The 19180-nt window shown below is 41.4% G+C and overlaps 1 protein-coding gene across 3 annotated transcripts in view; it reads left to right on the forward strand.

The window, feature by feature from the left end:
- Positions 1-19180, forward strand: part of LOC133857165 (uncharacterized) — a 60371-nt gene that overhangs the window by 20432 nt on the left and 20759 nt on the right. For all 3 annotated transcript variants that reach the window (XM_062292309.1, XM_062292308.1, XM_062292310.1), the window contains 4 exons: positions 7643-7898; positions 8005-8487; positions 8570-8755; positions 8873-9169. In XM_062292309.1, coding sequence (XP_062148293.1) covers positions 7643-7898; positions 8005-8487; positions 8570-8755; positions 8873-9169 — 1222 coding nt within the window. The remainder of the gene's footprint in view (positions 1-7642; positions 7899-8004; positions 8488-8569; positions 8756-8872; positions 9170-19180) is intronic.

Here is a 19180-nt window from a genome sequence, read left to right on the forward strand (position 1 = left end):
CCCACCGAGACTAAGAGAAAATCTACAACCTTTCTCAGCTCGTCAGAGAATTTATACCATCCCCACCCTCCACGGCCCTCGGGGATAAGAATGGACCATTTCCGACCACCCAACCCGAACGTTGTCACCTCTAAGAAGCGCCCAGCTTTATTCCCACCTCTCCGAGCAATTAGAACCTTCGATCCTTCTTTGAACAACTTAACAAAATCTTGCTCTTCCAGGAAACCCAACAACACTTCCAACGTCGACGCAAGCCACTCGGAGCTCTGAGAATTCAAGATGACAACACCCAGGAAATTTTTCCTCTTCTCCTCCACCCTCAACGTCGACGCCCCATCTAAGATTGAGAAGGTAAAAGACTTCGACTCCACTATGAAATTCTTATCCATGTCACGACACACCCGGGAATAAGACAACCAACCCAAAAAAACTATATCTCCGAACAAAGAACCACCCAACAAATCAGAAGACCGAAACACAAAACTTGAGGACCAAGCGAGAGGCTATGAGAGATAGAGAATGCGAGAGGACGGAAAAGAAATCAAGCCCCTAGTTGGACGCGCTTTCACGCACCGTCACTAGGGCAGAGAGGAATATGGGGTCCAAGAGAGAAGGTGTCTAATAACTATAGGACGCCTACCAAGTTTGTACTGCTCCACAAAACGCTCTAGCTTCAGCCACATATTCTTAAACTTAAAAGTACCTATTACGACGTCTCCCATCAACTCATCCCAAGGACATCTTTTCACATCATCATTTGGACCATACACACCTACAAATGCGCATTCAAAATTCTCATTTATGCATTTGAAAGAACACGCTACCACAAAATCGCCCACACACTCCTTAATCTTCTCCACCACCCGCCTATTCCACATTAACAGAATACCTCCTGATGCTCCTCTCGAGCCCAAAAATAAGACCAATACACATGATGACAACCTCATAAACTACGAACCACCTCCCTAATAATAACCTCCATTGTTCTCCCTTGCAAACAAAAAATATCTGCTTTCCAATCCCTTAGAAGCCCTCTAATCCTTAGCCTTTTCTCCTTATCATTCAGGCCTCTCACATTCTATGATACAATCTTAGCTTTCAAAATGAATAGCTACCACCCCTCCCCTTCTCTGTCACTATGAGAATGATCTCCATTAAGATTATAATATTTTTTTTTTTTGATAAGTAATTATAATTGACATCTACCATCCTAGATTCTGTTCTTATCGCCAATGGATGTCTTGATGGTAGATTAAAATCTGGTAAGTCGGGTGTTATTTGCAAAATGGATCTTGAAAGAGCTTATGATCATGTTAATTGGGATTTTCTGTTGTATATGCTGTGGAGGTGTGGTTTTGGGGAGAAATTGTGCTCTTGGATAGCTCATTATACTTCCTCGGTGCGTTTCTCAGTTTTGGTAAACAACACTCCAACAAACTTTTTTTGTAGCTCCCGTGGTTTAAGACAAGGGGATCCTTTGTCCCCCTTATTGTTTGTTCTCGTGATGGAGGCCTTGGGTCGAATGATTTATGCGGCTGTTAGTGGGAGGTTGTTGGTTGGTTTCTCTGTGGATAATGCTGGTGTGTTTGTTTTCTCTCACTTCTATTTGCCGATGATGCCTTAATCTTTTGTGGTGCTCATCTTCGTCATTTGTGGTGCTTATTCCTTTGCTTTGAAGCTACTTCAGGCTTAAAGGTTAACTTTGCAAAGTCAGTATTGGTTCCTGTGGGAAATGTTGTACATGTGGAAAGGATGGTTAGAATTCTAGGTTGTGGGGTTTCCTCTTCGCCGGTAATGTATCTCGGCCTATTGTTAGGGGATTCCTACAAGGCCAAGTATATTTGGGACGATGTTATTGAGAAGATAGAGCTTTGGTTGGCTAGTTGGAAAATGATGTATTTGTCAAAGGATGTTAGGATTACCCTTATTAAGAGCACACTTGCCAATTTGCTTATGTATTTCATGTCTGTCTTTCCTCTCCTAGCGAGTGTTGCTAACCATATTGAGAAGCTCCAACGGATTTCTTATGGGGTGCCTAGGTGAAGAGTTCAAATATCACTTGGTTAGCTAGTCCGGGGTTTGTTTGGCCCTATCTAAGGGAGGGTTGGGAATTCGGAATTTGTTGGTGTTGAATCGTGCTCTCTTAGGTAAATGGTTGTGGCGTTATGGGTTTGAGAGAGAAGCTTGGTGGAGAATGGCGTAGACTCTAAACTTGGCAGTTCTTGGGGCGGGTGGTGTTCTCTTGAGCCTTCTTGAGCGTTTGGGGTGGGGTTATGGAAGAATATTAGAATGGGTTGGGAGAAATTTTTCGTGTCATACCGGCTTTTGAGGTGGGAGATGGCTCCAAGATTAGTTTTTGGCATGATCAATGGTGTGGGGATGTGCCTCTAAAGGAGGCTTTCTCAAATTTCTTTGGTATTGCTCATGCAAAGGATGTATTGTTGCGACTCACTTCGAGTTTTATGGTGGCTCAAACCAGTGGAATGTGAGCTTTGCAAGAGCGGCTCATAATAGGGAGGTGAATGTCTTTGCCTCATTTTTCCATGTGTTGTACTCAGTTAGAGTGAGATGACGAAGTGAAGAGGAGCTGCGGTGGGTCCCCTCTAATAGAGGTTTGTTTATGGTGAAATCCTTCTATTGCTTCCTGGTTTGTAGTGAAGGTTGTTGCTTCCCTTGGAAGAGTGTGTGGCGGTCTAAAGCTCCTTTGAGGCGGCCTTTTTCTCGTGGTCGTTGGCTCCAAGTAAGCTCTTTACTATGGATAACCTCAGGAAGCAACGCTTCATTGTGGTGGATAGATGTTGCATTTGTTAGAGAAATAAAGAGTTCATGGACCATCTTTTTCTTCTTTGTTATGTGGCTTATGCCATTTGGATTGTCTTTTCAGTCGTTTTGCTTTGTCTTGAGTTATGCCTAGACGTGCAGTTGATCTATTTGCTTGTTAATGAACTTCTGGCAATCCGTATAGTGCTGCTGTGTGGAAGATGGTTACTATGTGCCTTGTATGGTGTTTATAGAGGGAAATGAAATACATTAGTTTTGATAACTATGTGCTGTTGTGTGAATGACTTTCTGTAAGTTGCACCAGACCAGAGAGAAGTGTTGAGAGAGAGAGAGAGAGAGAGAGAGAGAGAGAGATGGTGTGAGAAAGGAATCGGTGATGATGGTGAGGGAAAGGGGTGAAGTCGTGGGATCAGTGGCGAACATAGGGGTGGGCGGGCGAGCGTCCTGGCAAAAATTTTCAGGCCAAAGATGTGAGAAGAGTCTTGACCATCTGGGTAATTTTTAAGGCCTCGCCCCACCAAATTGAGAGAGAGAGAGAGAGAGAGAGAGAGAGAGAGAGAGAGAGGGGTGGGGAGAGGGAGAGAAGGAAAGGCGAGAGATATGTATACGTTGGTTGAATACTCCAGCAACACTATCACACCATGGCTGCTAGAAGACTAAAGAAAACAAGAAGCACACAATAATGGAGTTGACAAAACCAAGAGCCTGTTTGATTGCTGTTTTGGAAACAGATTTTTTGTTTCCAAAACAGCAAAACCGGTTTTTTCACTGTAGCCTTGCGTTTGGGTACCTGTTTTAAAACACAAAATGGGTGAAAACAAAAACAAGTGAAACACGAAATCTGAGAACAATTTCAACCTATTTCCGAAAACATGTTTTATCTACAGTAACGAAAACAAGCTAAATTCAGCCACAATGAATAGAGATCGTGCAGATAGGCTTTAGTCGGTCCCTTCCAAGAAAGGTGTGTTCAAGCTCAAGACCTACTTCAACTCCTTGGCTGGCTCTAAAGGTAGTTGCTTTCCTTGGAAGAGTGTGTGGCGGACTCAGGCTCCCTCGAGGGCGGCTTTCTTTTCGTGGTCGGCAGCCCTAGACAAGATACTTACGGTGGATAATCTCAGGAAGAGGAATATCATCATTGTAGATAGATGCTGCTTGTGTAAGAGATGGGGAAACTGTGGATCATCTTCTTTTTCACTGCGATGTGGCTTCCACTTTGTGGATTCACGTTTTTACTCGGTTTGGTATGTCTTGGGTTATGCCTAAAAGAATTATCGATTTATTTGCTTGTTGGTGGAAGTCTGGAAGGCCAAGGAGTACTGCGGTTTGGAAGATGGTGCCTATCTGCATTTTCTGGTGTGTTTGGAAAGAAAAAAAATCTTAGGTGTTTCGAAGATCAGGAGAATTCTATGGAGGATATTTTAGCTTCATTTTTTCATACGATGTATCTGTGGATGGTGGCCTTTGTGTCACCTACGTCGATTAGCTATTCTGATTTTCTTGTTTGTTTTTCTTTTTCTAGTTAGGTGTTTCCTTTTGTATACTTCCAGTGTACTAAGGGGGCGCCTTAACGCTTTCAATAAATCTATTTACTTATAAAAAAAAAAAAAAAAAACAAGCTAAATGCACTTTCAGTTTAAGTGCACAGTAACAAGCACAGTGCACTAGGACGGTGGTTCGATTCATGAGAACTGCATAGCAAGCTCTTCAAATCCTTCTTCATTTCCACCTGCTACATCTCCTTCCCTTCCCGCATTCATTTCCCCAAGTGCTCGTTCATTTTCACCTGCTACATCTCCTTCCAGTGTCCATTCTTTCTTTCTTTCTCCTATTCTCTCCCTTAGGAAGAAAAGGACAGGATTTCTTCTTGTTTTTGGTACTACGAAAAGCAAAAAAAAAAAAAGAAAGGAAGAGAAGACGACATATTCAGTGAGAGGGAGAGGGAATCTATGGTGGAGGACCGGCGATTATTTTTTTGGAAGAATAAAGAGAAAGACAGAAGAACAAAGAGAAGGACCGGCAATTTTTTTTTTTTTTTTTGAGAAAAGGTGCGGCAACGACCACGGCTGTGGAACTGCCGTGTTTGAGAAAAAGGTGCGATTTTTTTTTTGAAAGGGAAAACGGCAACGGTGAGAGAACTGAAATGGCGTTGGCCATATTAGAAAATAAGATTAAGACAGAAAAGACAGGAGAGGATCTTGAGGCTAAGGTGTTTGATAGAATGCCTCAAAGAGAGGTTGGGCTGTTTGGGAAAAAAAAAAAAAGAAGAAGCTGTGAACGGTTGAGAGGATCTGAAGTGGCATTGGCCTTGAAGCCTATCTTCTGAAAAAAAAAAAAAAAAAAGAAAAAAAAAAAGAAAAAAAAGAGAAGAAGTACACGAAGGCCTATAGGCCCTATACTAAGGTTATATTCTTAATCCTAGCTGCAAAATCTATCTTATATCTGGATGGCTTCCTTCTGTCTTGATGAAAATTGGTGGTGCCTGTGGCTCTTCATAACTCCTATAAAAATTAATTTTGAGGATTTTTTGTTGAGATTTCTCCAAGCAAGTTTAATTCTGTTTGATCTGAATCTACATTTTTGTTTTATGGATGTATCCTCATCATTTTTTTTTTGTCAAACCAAATTTGTTAATGGATATGTGTCCATGATGTTTATGGAGTTGATGTTTTTTTCCCTTGTTTTATTTTATATATTGGTCTATTGAGTCAGACTTACTTTTATAGCTTATAGTCTATTTTTCTTTCTTAAGAAGAAATTGTTTTGAAAACAATTGTCCAAATACTTTAACCATTATTTTTGTTTTCAGAAACTATTTTCGAAAATAGTTTGCCAAACACTTTTTTAACGAAAAAACAACAGAAAACGATTTTCTGTTTTTGTTCTCGAAAACAGTTTTCAAAAACAAAAATAAAAACCAATTTGCCAAATGAGCTCCAACGGTTGCAAAATTCTGCAGAAAATGCCAAGCTCAGAACAGGGGAGAAAAGGGGATACGAACTGTTATTGTTTCTTTCTGTTTCTTCACCTCAATTCCATCAGTACAAGGGTCGATGTGTATGCTAGGGGGTTGATGCTTCTCTAAGAAAATGTAGATGAAGATGAAGGTTGAGCATTGCTGAATAATTTTTTGGTCTAACATATGGCTTGTTGGAGAAGCCACAAGCAGACAAGACATCATGTGTTGATGCCAGAATGGGTATGACTTAAGGCAACACCTAGAGAAACGATATTTGCTTTTGTGGTCTTTAATTACCTCTTAAAATCGTGTGGTTGCAATTCCAAGGCATTTAAGAATGTTGTTCTTTTCTAGACTGCATCTAAGGCATTTACTAGAGAGGCGCATGATTGGGAGGTGGGTGTTTTTGCGTCTTTTCTACAAGTCTTGCATTCAGTTACAGTGAGAAGAGGTAGTGAAGATAAGCTTTGGTGGGTTCCCTCCAAAAGAGGTCTTTTCAAGGTTAAGTCATTTTTCTGTTCTTTGTGTTTTGAAGGGAGTCACTTTTCTTGGAAGAGCGTGTGGCAGACTTAGGCTCCTTTAAGGGCAGTCTTTTTCACATGGTCGGCAGCTTTAGACAAAATTCTTACTTTGGATAATCTCAGGAAACGGCGTGTTATTGTCATAGATATATGTTGCATGTGTAAGAGAGATGGGGAGTCAGTGGACCATCTTCTTCTTCATTGTGATGTGGCTCCTACTTTGTGGAGTGTTCTCTTTTGCCGCGTCGGGATGTTTTGGGTTATGCCTAGATGGGTTATCGACTTGTTTGCATATTGGTGGTCGGCTGGAAGGCCTAGGAGTGATGCGGTGTGAAAAATGGTGCCCACTTGCCTTTTTTGGACTATTTGGAGGGAGAGGAATAATAGGAGCTTTGAGGATTTGGAGAGATTCTTAGAGGATATTATTTCCTTTTTCTTCCATACTTTGTACGTTTGGACTGCGGCCTTTGTGTCTCCTCTGATGATTAGTTATGATGATTTTCTTGTTCGTTTTTCTCTTTCTAGTTAGATGTCTCCTCTTGTATACTACCGGTGTCCTTAGGAGCGCCTTACGCTTTTAATAAGATTGGTTTATTACTTATCAAAAAAAGAGCTGTTCGTTCAGTGGTCTATTTGGATTGTAATTTATTGTTGTTGAATATGAACATACATTGGACAGATGCATGTGTTTGATGCCACTTGTGCTATTGATGTTGAATATATGGAAGAAGTGGAGATCCAAAATTGAAAATAAAAAACACAAAGTTGAAAAAAAAATGTAAAAACACAAAATTGAACTCACCCAACAGTTGTATTTTCTTCTGAAGTGAAAAATGTTTTAAAAACAATTGTCTAAACACCTTAAGCACTCTTTTATATTTTCAGAAACTGTTTCCGAAAATAGTTTGCCAAACACTTTTTTAACGAAAAAACAACTGAAAACAGTTTTTAGTTTTTGTTCTCAAAAACAGTTCTCAGAAAAAAGGAAGAAAAGAGAAACCGATTTGCCAAATGAGCCCCTAGTGTTTGGTTATGGAAAATGGCTGGCACAGATGGTATGGTGATGTCTGCTTTAGTATGGTCTATCCAGACCTGCTGTAAGTCATAATTGATTGATTAACTAAACCTTTAGCAATTTGTCATGTGTCATAGAATCCCAATGTTAATTTTGGGTGTCAACTATGTTCAGTGGATCCCTCGTGAATCCTGTGCTGGGAATTTCTTTGATATGGGATATAAAATAAATAGTTATGCTTTCAAGGGGGGAAAAAAAGATGAGCAGAAGTGCAATCTATGTATTTAATGTATCTTTTGTATTTATTAAATTTTTTTCTTTATTCTACAATCATTTTTTGGAACTTCTTTCAATTCCATCTTGTAGGCTTCTTGCATTGGCCACATGCTTTGCGACCAAAATGATTCGTAGATATGGATTACTACAGCACAGGGAAGATGCTTACATATTGCAGGGCTTTAGTAGGACTCACATACTTTCTCTTCCACCAGTTAGACCAGAGAAAGTAGAAAAAGATCAGGGAAATTCAAGAAGGCTTAGTGAGATGGCTCACTTTCTAGAGGTTGTTCGAAATCTGCAATATCAACTTAGTTCAAAATTCAAGAGGCCTGGCCAAGGATCGGTAAGGTGTTTTGTGATCCTGCTACTCTAGATATTTCTGTAATTCTTGCTTGCCTCAAATCACTATAGTTTTAGTAATACCTTATTGCTATATTGCTATATTGCAGGTGGATGGTAGGGAAGCATCAAGTTTGGTGGATATGGATTTAACCCAAGATGAATGTCATCTTTCTAGTCTTTCTACAGATGGTGCATCATTAGAGACCTCAAACCAACTTGAAATTTATTTTCCTGTGTCCTCAGGCTCCATCACTGCTGAGAACCTTGCTTTGATGCCTGTGGATGCTGAATCCCATTTGGACACAGAGGATTTAAGTGAAGTATCTGCTCTTGTGCTGCAAGGGAGAGTGCTGGAAAAGCAAATTCTCCCCTTAGAAAATCCCAAGGAGATGATTGCTCGTTGGAGGCTAGATAATCTGGACCTAAAAACTGTGGTCAAAGATGCGTTACTCTCTGGTCGTCTCCCTTTAGCAGTTCTTCAACTGCATCTTCATCATTCGAGTGGTTTAGTCGATGACAAAGAGCCTGTTGATTCTTTCACTGAAGTTCGTGACATTGGAAGAGCTATTGCTTATGACCTATTTTTGAAGGTAGCTTATAACTGGTTTCCACATGAAGATTACATCATTTACTGTCATTATCTTTCCTAACTAATATTAACACGATCTACAGGGTGAAACTGGACTTGCTGTAGCTACGCTGCAAAGGCTTGGAGAGGACATTGAAACCAACCTCAGGCAGTTATTGTTTGGCACCGTAAGAAGATCCCTTCGAGCAGAAATTGCTGTGGAGATGAAAAAATGTGGTTACTTGGGACCATATGAATGGAAGATATTGGATAGGATATCAATCATTGAGGTAACTGGAACTTCTACTGTTGTATATCTTATGTTTCTCATACGGTTATGTGCATTTCGATTTTAAGTTCCAATATGACAGCAATGGAGCTGAGACTTCCTTTTTCTTTTTTTGGAGAGGCTCTACCCAAGCAGTAGTTTCTGGAAAACCTTTCTTGGCCGACAGAAAGAATTCGTGAGAACTTCATCAAGTTCAAATTCACCAGGGGGACTTTATCTGCACCTTTTGCATTCACATTTGTTCGACAATCTGATAATTGAGTGTGGTGAGATTGATGGAGTTGTTTTAGGTTCATGGACAAATGTCAATCTGGGCTCTTCTGTTCCTGCGGTTGATGAAGATACTGCTCATGCTGGATACTGGGCTGCTGCTGCTATCTGGTCAAATGCTTGGGATCAAAGAACCATTGATCGTGTAAGTTACTTCTTATTTCTTTCTTCAAGTAATATTACCGTTGACAGATACTCTATTACTTGATTTATTTAAAGGTCGCTCTGTTGTGCTGAAACCTGAGTGAAAGGAAAATTTAATGCTGACCTGGTCCCTACTTAGAGCTTGCGTTAAATGCCCCCTTTTCCAACTGTGTTGTCTTCTCCTCTCTTTTTTTTTTTCTTTTTCTTTTTCGGTTTGTCAATTAAGCTATACCAAGGCATATTATGCAGAGTCTCCCTTGCATTTGATGCAGAAAAGTTAAGCTTGCCAGAGTGTCATATTAAGGTGCAGGTGGAGTTTCTGAAATTGATAAATATAAGTAATAAGTTGTAATAAGTGAATCCTTCCTAATTATGGTGTTCATAGAGTCTTGGAATGACAAAAATTGGGCTATAATTTGATTGTCTACAACCCAAAGTTCCATTTTGAAATTATTCGTTAGATCAAAGGCCGGGCCACTTGCAATAATGCTGCTCCCTAATGTAATAAAGAATATAGATCTTTGCTAGACTCGTAATATATGATATTGGACATAGATGGTTATCCTTCTTTCTATCCACACTTCCGCTTGGACTTCACTTCTGTAGTTTATTTTTCCCTCTCTTGTATTTTATTTGAAATTAAGATTAGTTCAGAAAGAGGCACACTTTTTTCTGCCTTTGATGCTGTTCTTTTGCTTTCTGGATAGCTGACCTTTTTGAGAACATCAATGTATATTCAAAATTGAATATGAAGGTTAGCTCTCTCTTTCTCTCTCTGGTGGAAAGAGAGAAAGAGAGAGCTAACCTTCATATCCTAGTTTATGAAAGCTGAATTCAATATTGCCAGCAAATCTGTGGTAATTTGGTTGAACTTCTATTGCAACTACCAAGTGAAAGCAGCTTTTGTTTGTTATGTTAATTCTTATATGAAGTTTATTTCTTGAAAAAGAAGATAGATGTTGTGTTATACAAAAATTTTAAGCAAAAAAGGGGCTTTGTAACAGAGGACTTCGTTTTGTAATGGTTGTATGTTTCACTTTATAGTCTTTTCTTCTTGCCCCTAAAAAAAAAAAAAAAAAAAAAAAAACCTTAATTTGGATAAGTGCACATATTGCAATCTATATTTAGGGCTTTGTTTAGCACTTGCTCATCCCTAATTTGGTGCGGACACCAGATACAGGCCACCGATCACACGTGTATTTACACCGACATCAGAGGAGAGCCCAACCTCTGACTTTGTGGCTAGGTGATTGAGATCTAGAGATGTTAGTATGGGCACTTTTGTTTTTTTGCATTTTATTTGTTTTGTTTTTAATTTTTCAGACTGGTTATGTTAACTTTTGGGCTTTGTGTTATTTTAGTGGGCTGCCCAAGTGTCACTAGGGTCAGGGTTACGGTTTAATCCCTACTCTATTTAAGCATAATTTTGTATGTTGATGGTTGCTTTTGATGAATAAAATAATGAACATTTGTATCTCCTTGTCTTCTTTCCCCTCTTCCCGATTTTTTTCTCTCTTCTTTCCCCTCTCTCCCATTCTTTCTTCTGTCTTTTATTGGCTTCTAGTTTTTGTTGATTGTGCTGCATCATTTTTTTTATCAGAGCCAGGTTTGATTGTTTCCTATAACAGTCAAGCGATTCACAATCGCTTCTTCTCTCTCCTCTGTCCCCTACTTTCAACCACTAAAACTACCAATCCTCTTCACCACCGAACCTACACCATCGCCAATCAACCATCAACAATCCCACCCACCGGAGCCCATCGCAAAACACCCACCATTCTGCCACCAACAACCCACAAAGGACTGCCCACCCCATGCTACCGCGCTGCCACCCCCAACACCAGACCCAACCACCATACATTTCGTCCCATGGCAGTACACCCTTCGTCGGCAACCACAAATGCTCCGTCCAGTACAACCACTCCCAGTCACTGTTTTGCACAACACCACTGCTTCAAATCTCAGCCACCACATGGTACCCAAACCTCTTTCACGCTGCACTGCCCCAAGCCACCGTCTTGCACAGTGCCGCTGACCACAACACTCTTGTTGGTCTTCCTCCCCGTCAGCCTTCAACCTGTACAGCACTGTTTCAGCTACCCAATCAATGTAGAGAACATCTACCATTTTTCGCCAACATGAGGGCAAATTGTAGTGCCACCGAGCTCAAACCTTGCCGTCGTGTCGTCCTGTCACTGTAGACCCTACTGGAAGTCGCACCACGAACTGCATCAAGCCATGCTGCATCCACATCCCAACTCTTGCTCCCATTGATATTGTCTAAGAGCACAAAGACATGAAATTTTGTTTTGGGAAGAAGTTAGTCAGCAGGTCAACACAAGGAAAGTTGTAAAAGAGGCAGAATACGTGTACTTATTAGTTGTTTGCGAGCTAGATTGTTTGTTTGGTTTTAACTGAGGCCCAAAGTAATAGTGAGTGCAAGACCGTGAGGACCCAGTCTGTGCTACCAGCAAGCCCATCTAGCTCAAGTTCCTGGAGGTTCTGTCAGTCCAGGTCTAGTCTGTAGGGAATATATCTCAGAAGATACAGTGAAAAATTCCAATAGCAAGCATCAAGAAAGCATAGCATTAGATCATGTAAAACAAAAATTTACAAGGCAAGAACAATACCTCACAAAAGTCTGCTACTTTGGTGTTCTTGGGGCTGAATTGAATCCTCTTGGTCCTCCTTCAACTTGCACATGTAGGCTAGGGTTTTGAGATTTCTAAACATTCTCCTCAATTCTAATTATGAGACCAAGAGTGTGGGCTCAAATGCCTACACTAGACCCCTTTAAATAGGCTTGTATTTCCAAGTGAAGGTCGCACTAGGGTTCATTATCAAATTAGAACTTGGAAAACCTAAACCTTATCACTGTACTACATGGCCACATGGGGTTTCTCCTTGTGTATTTAAGTCAAGCCCTTTACTACCAGTGTATTAAGGGGCGCCTTACGCTTTTTATATAAAATTGATCTCTTACCTATCAAAGGAACAGCGGCGGGTGAGATAGCTCCAGTTCCGGATACGGCTCCGACTTCGACAGCGGCTCAAGCTGGACCCTCTGTTGCATTGGGAAAGTCGTCTGACACTAGGCATGGTGCAGCCGAAGCAATGTTTCTCCCTGCAGCACGCAACAGCCTTTGTGGTGAAAGTTTCGATGTGGGTGCACTCAGAGAGTCGTTAGAAAGGATGCAAAAGGAGATTGACTTTTGGCTGAAGGGTTTGGCCTTGGTTGATGGTGGTGGTTTGGGTCGTGCAGCTTCTTCTAGGGCCCGGGTGGTGGGTTTCAAAGTGGCTCGGCCCAAATCTAAACCTAAGCCCAAATCGAAAACTATTGCATTATCCAAATCAGCCAGGGCTTCTAAAGGAAAAGGTATCTTGGATTGTCCAGACCAGGCTATGGAGTGGAGGGCTAAGGTGGATCAAGTTTTCCGCCCCCCTTGGGCCCATGCGAGTTCGGTGCATATTCATGGGGCTGTTTCGACTCCGGGCTTGGACGCCGAGAACCTGACGCCTGGTGCCTCTTCCTCTTCGTGGGCTCCGGCTTTGGGACATGTCGTCGCCTCCTCTTCTCTCGATGGCCAGCTTCGTTTGCCGGTGAGGGAGTCATCTGCGCTGGTTTCGGTAGGCACAGATCCAGACGCACGGGGGAATGGTTCTCAGAATAGTCCTCAGAGCCTGGTCGCTGACTGTCAGACATCGACTCCAGCTCTGGGTGTAGGTGAAGGGCAGCTCCAAGGACAGTCCAGGCTCTTGGATAGATGCTTCTCGCCCCTTAGTAGCTCTGAGGTGCAGGTGGAGGTAGAGGCGGTGCAGAGGGAGGAACCGGGTCAGCAGAGGGAGGGGGAGCTGATAGTTGGGTCCGGTGCAGCAGGGGATAATGAGATCCCTGTCTTGTGCTTAGAGGGTGGTATAGTGAGGGTGAAAGACTCGGCACTTTCGCAGTTGAGGAGTGTGGATATGCTAAGTGTGCCTCGGGAGTTGTCAGGGAACGTGTGTGGGCATCAATCGGTGGATATGGAGATTGTTCCATGCTTTGGCAGTGCTGGAGGGGAAGGTTGTGAGTGGATGGGGGGGCCAGTGGTGGACTCAGTGTCCCCTGGTCTGCAGGTTGGATTGTTGGGTGAGGCCTCAAGAAGCATTACTCCCGGGGAAGTTGGTTTGGTGGAGTTCAAGGAGGGGGGAGGGGCTGTTGATGTGGGTTCTCCTCTCAATGCCTACTCTCTAGACTTGGGTGGCTTGGGGAACTCGGACTGGGTGATGCAGAGTGCTAATGAGATTTATCCCATTGTTGGGATGACATTCGTGGGGCATAAATTGCAATTGTTAGCTTTTCTGACTTGTATAGAAGAGGAGAGAAAAGAGGAGCGTCGCTTGGGTAAAGGACGCACGAAGGGTAAGAGGGAGATTAAGAATTTGGAGAGCTCTATTAACTATGATGCCAAAGGTTCCGGTTTGAGTAGCGGTAATAGGAGGGCAAGGGGGTTAGTAGTAGTGCCATGAAGCCGAAGATTCTTTCTTGGAACGTAAGGGGGCTGAATAATAGGCGTAAACGCTTAAGGATTTGCAATTTGCTCAGAGATTGGAAGGTGGATCTTATTTGCCTCCAAGAAACAAAAGTTAAGGATCGTTCTAGGAAGTTTGTGCATAGTCTTTGGGGGTGTAATTATGTGGATTGGTGTTGTTTGGATGCTAGTGGGGCCTCAGGGGGTATCCTTATCTTGTGGGATAAGAGGGTGGTGGAAAAGGTGGATGTGTGCGTGGGGAGTTTCACACTTGCAGTTTCTTTCAGGAATGTTGATGATCACTTTGAGTGGGGTTTTGTGGGCGTGTATGGTCCGAATTGCAGGGTTGATCGGAGGGGTCTTTGGGATGAGCTGGCTGGGATTATGAGTTGGTGGAGTTTGCCTTGGTGTATAGGGGGAGACTTCAATGTTACTAGGTTCCCTAGCGAAAGATCTGGAGATGGTAGTGTGTCTGCCATGAGGGACTTTTGTGATTTTATCTCTGACCAGGGTCTTATGGATTTTCCGCTCGTTGGAGGTTCTTCTACGTGGTCGATCTCCTGTGATCCTCCTGTTTGGTCCAGAATTGATCGTTTTCTTGTCTCTCCTGATTGGGAAGATAGGTTTCCTGAGGCGTCTCAGAAGAGGCTTCCTCGCCTTTTCTCTGACCACTTTCCTATTCTCCTCGATTGTGCTCACTCTTCTGCAAGAAGTAGGCCGTTCAAGTTTGAGAATATGTGGCTCAAGGTGGATGGTTTTGTGGGGTTGGTGAAACAATGGTGGGACTCATTCTCTTTTCATGGCTCTCCTAGCTTTGTGTTTGCATGTAAACTAAAGGCCCTCAAATCTAATTTGAAGACGTGGAATGTAGAGGCCTTTGGTAATGTGGAGAGGAACAAGAGAAAGCTTCTTGAGGAGCTTCAGGCGATTGATACAGTGGAAGGCAGTAGGGCTTTGGTTGAGGGGGAAATTCAAAAGAAGCTAGAGGTTGTCAGTGAGTTAGAGAGATGCTCACTGTTGGAGGAGGTCTGCTGGAGGCAAAAGTCCAGGGTGACGTGGTTGAAAGAAGGAGATAAATGTACAAAATTCTTCCATTCTATAGCCAATTCAAACAGAAGGTATAACTCTATTGATTCCTTATTGATCGGAGATTCCATTTCTTCTAATCCGACAGAGATAGGGGAGCATGTGGTTCAGTTCTATAAAGATCTCTTCTCTGAGAAGCACAGTTGGAGGCCTTGGTTGGATGATCTTTCCTTTGATGCCATTTTAGAGTCAGAAGCAAGGTGCTTGGAGAGAGCCTTTGAGGAGGAGGAAGTTAGAAAGGTAGTGTTTACTTTTAATGGCGACAAAGCGCCGGGTCCGGATGGCTTCTCTATGGCTTTTTTCCAAGCATGTTGGGAGGTGGTGCGCTTGGACATTATGGAGGTTTTTTCTGAGTTTCATGCTAGAGAAGTTTTTGAGAAGAGTTTGAACGCTTCTTTTATTTCTCTTATTCCTAAGACTCCAGGAGCTTTGTCTCTCAAAGATTTCCGGCCCATAAGCCTTGTAGGAGGTATCTACAAGATTATTGCTAAAGTCTTGGCCAACAGATTGAAGACGGTTATGGACAAGGTTATCTCCAAATCCCAGAGTGCTTTCATCAAAGGGAGGCAGATTCTTGATCCAATCCTTATTGCGAATGAATGCCTTGATAGTCGAATTATATCAAGGGAGCCGGGAGTCGTTTGCAAAATGGATTTAGAAAAAGCTTATGATCACGTTAATTGGGATTTTCTGTTATATATGTTGAGGAGATGCGGCTTTGGGGGAAAATGGTGTTCGTGGATAGTTCGGTGCATTTCTTCTGCAAAGTTTTCGGTGCTTGTTAATGGCTCACCATACGGCTTTTTTAGCAGCTCTCGAGGCCTAAGGCAAGGAGACCCTTTGTCTCCCCTTTTGTTTGTGTTTGTTATGGAGGCGCTGAGTCGCATGATTACTGCGGCAGTGAGTGGGGGTGTGTTGGATGGTTTCAGAGTGGGCGATGCTTCTTTTTCCCACCTTTTGTTCGCTGATGACACTTTGATTTTCTGTGATGCTAGCTCCTCCAAGATTCGGTCTTTGCGAGGTCTCTTGCTCTTATTCGAGGCTGTTTCGGGTCTTAAGGTTAACTTGGCCAAATCCAGCATTATTCCAGTGGGGAATGTCGCCAATGTGGGAAGGTTAGCCGACATTTTAGAGTGTGAAGTTGCTTATTTGCCTGTGATGTATCTGGGTTTTCCATTGGGGGCTCCTTACAAGTCTACTCGTATTTGGGATGGAGTTATTGAGAAGGTTGAAAAACGGTTGGCTAGTTGGAAAAGGTTATACCTCTCTAAGGGAGGGAGAGTGACCCTTATCAAGAGTACGCTCTCTAACTTACCTACGTACTACATGTCTCTGTTCCCTATACCGGTGAGTGTTGCTTCTCGTATTGAGAAGTTGCAACGCGATTTTCTTTGGGGTGGCATGGGTGAAGTTTTTAAATACCATCTGGTGAGTTGGGAAAAGGTTTGTACTCCAATTTCGAATGGGGGGCTTGGCATTAGGAAGTTGGTTCAGTTCAATCGCGCATTGCTAGGTAAATGGTTATGGCGATTTGGCATGGATAGAGATGCTTGGTGGAGAGTCGCGGTGGACTCCAAGTATGGAAGTTTGTGGGGTGGGTGGTGCTCCCGAGAGGTTGCTGGGGCGTTTGGAGTAGGGTTGTGGAAGTTTATTAGGAAAGGTTGGGAGAATTTCTCCAAATTCCTTAGATTTGAGGTGGGGGATGGGAGTAGGATTAGATTTTGGCATGACTTGTGGTGTGGAGATTCGATTATGAAAGAAGTGTTTCCTAATCTCTTTGGCATTGCTCAGGTGAAGGATGCGTCAGTGGTTGATAATTTGGAGAGCTTGGGCGGGTCCATTCAATGAAACGTGAGCTTTATTAGAGAGGCTCATGATTGGGAAGTCGATGTTTTTGCCTCTTTCTTCCAGGTGCTGGGCTCTACCAAGGTGAATTTGGAGAGGGCAGATTGTCTTAAATGGGTCCTGTCCAAGAAAGGTGTGTTCAGGGTGAAGTCATTTTTTAGTTCTATGATGTGTGCTGGAGGTACTCGATTCCCATGGAAGTGTGTGTGGCGGTCTCAGGCTCCCCCGAGGGTAGCTTTCTTCACGTGGTCTGCAGCTCTAGGCAGAATTTTGACCTTGGACAATCTTAGGAAGAGGAACTTAATTATTGTGGATAGATGCTGTCTTTGCAAGCGGGATGGGGAATCAGTGGACCATATTCTTCTGCATTGCGATCTGGCCTCAGCTCTATGGAACAACATTTTCTCCCGCTTTGGTATTTCGTGGGTCATGCTTAGGATTGTGCTTGACTTAGTTGCTTGTTGGTGGAAGTCTGGGAGATCTGGGAGTGCTACTTCTTGGAAGATGGTGTCTATTTGCCTTTTTTGGTGTATTTGGAGAGAAAGAAACCTTAGGTGTTTTGAGAATTTAGAAAGCTCCCTAGAGGAGGTGCTAGAGTTGTTTCTCCATACCTTGTATGTCTGGTCGATGGCTTATTTGTACCCTTTATCTATCAGCTTTGCTGAATTTCTTGCTTCTTTTTCGCTTTCTAGTTAGGTGTTTCCTGTTGTATACTTCTAGTGTACGTAGGGGCGCCTTACGCTTTCAATAAAACTATCATTACTTATAAAAAAAAACCTATCAAAAAAAATTTAGGTCAAGCCCTTAAGGGATAATAATCAGCTTAAGAAGGGATCTAAAGGGAAAATAAAATTAGCTCCAATAGGCATAGGACACTTGTCATCTTATAACATGTCCTAGGTTACTATTAATTACACTAGAAAATTGTAATTGCACTCCAGTATTTATTATGATTAATCTAAACTCTCAATGACATCTTAAGGTATAATAATCAGCTTAAGAAGGGATCTAAAGGGAAAATAAAATTAGCTCTAATAAGAATAAGACACTTGTCATCTTATGACTTGTCCCAAGTTACTATTAATTACACTAGAAAATTGTAATTGCACTCCAATATTTATTATGATTACTCAAAACTCTCAATTACTTCTTATAATTGTAATTGACCCCTCCATGGAATATCCATAGTAGAATTAAAGTCATAAATAAAACTGTCACTTTAATTCATTATCTCTTAATCCTTAAGTTCCCGATTTAATTTCTTGATTATTCTTGTATTCTTGAAATCATATTCATGTAGTACACTTAATTTTATTTACTTCTTACTAAAATGCTTCGGCCAGAGACTTAGAATAATCAATTCCTATTAAATGCATCTCAATGGGATATTTCATATCACTTTGATTAAAATCAAAGGATTATGAATTCCATTTTGAAAAGTAGTGTTTCCACAATGCTACATGTTATAACTCAACACTTCGAGATTTTGACCATGAAAGATTTCACTCCTAAATATATCAAAGTGTCATCCACTTCACATTTCTATCAGGATTGAGAGTCAATGCTATAGCAGTCGCGAGTTCAAGTTATTCATATTGACAATAGTTATATAGAATAACAACTCATGTAGTCCATTCAGTGCATTGTTACCGCACCCATGTATCAATCAAAAGTCTACTTCCATGATCAAGATAGATCATCATGATTGATATGTTACAGTCTTATCAAATGGAATGCCCAATTCCGTTACCGACTACAAACTATAATTTATAAGTTATAAGGTTTATGACTTAGATCTTCTGTTTAATAATCTCATTAACATGGCTAAACCATATTTTATATAACTTAAGGACTATATTTATATAAAGAATAATATGCACATGTATTCAATGATATGCTCAATGTTCTTGATAAAATTCAGAAAATAAACAACTTTATTTAATAAACCGAAAATGTCATATAAAAGAAATTGGCTTTTAGGGCATAAACCCTAACATGGTCAACTACCCAAGGTTCAAGTTTTGTTATCTTCCTTTTTTTTGGTATATCATGCTTGCCATTTAAAATTGTATCAGCATTTCTTTTGTGCTTTGTCCATTATCCCAAATAGCCCAATTGCCTTAAATACCAGTACCCAATATTATTATTATTATTATTATTATTATTATTTTTGCAAGCCATTTTAGCTGTTAATTGTTTATTCTATCGAATAAAAAAAAATTCCCCTTCCAGTAGCTAACATTTTATTAATTGTCTCTTCTTGTTCCTCTTCCTGACTTTCTTCTCCTCTTTCCCCCTTCTCTCTCCTCTTTCCACTCTCTCCCGTTCTTTCTTCTCTCTTTCACTGGCTTCTAGTTTCTGCTGATTGTGCTGCATCATAATTATTCCGATACTTAAAAAGAGTGAAGCATACTATATACTCACAATGAGATCTAAATAGGTTTTGTTGAGTTATTGCAACTATAAATTAAGATTTAGTTGAACTTAACATTCAACATGTTCAAAAATATATGCAAGAAGGGTTCTCCTGAATCTCTTTTAAAGCTGAAAGCTTTCTCGCATCTTTGAGTTTT

This window comes from Alnus glutinosa, chromosome 14 (genome assembly GCF_958979055.1).
Source record: "Alnus glutinosa chromosome 14, dhAlnGlut1.1, whole genome shotgun sequence".
In the NCBI taxonomy this organism is placed as follows: domain Eukaryota; kingdom Viridiplantae; phylum Streptophyta; class Magnoliopsida; order Fagales; family Betulaceae; genus Alnus; species Alnus glutinosa.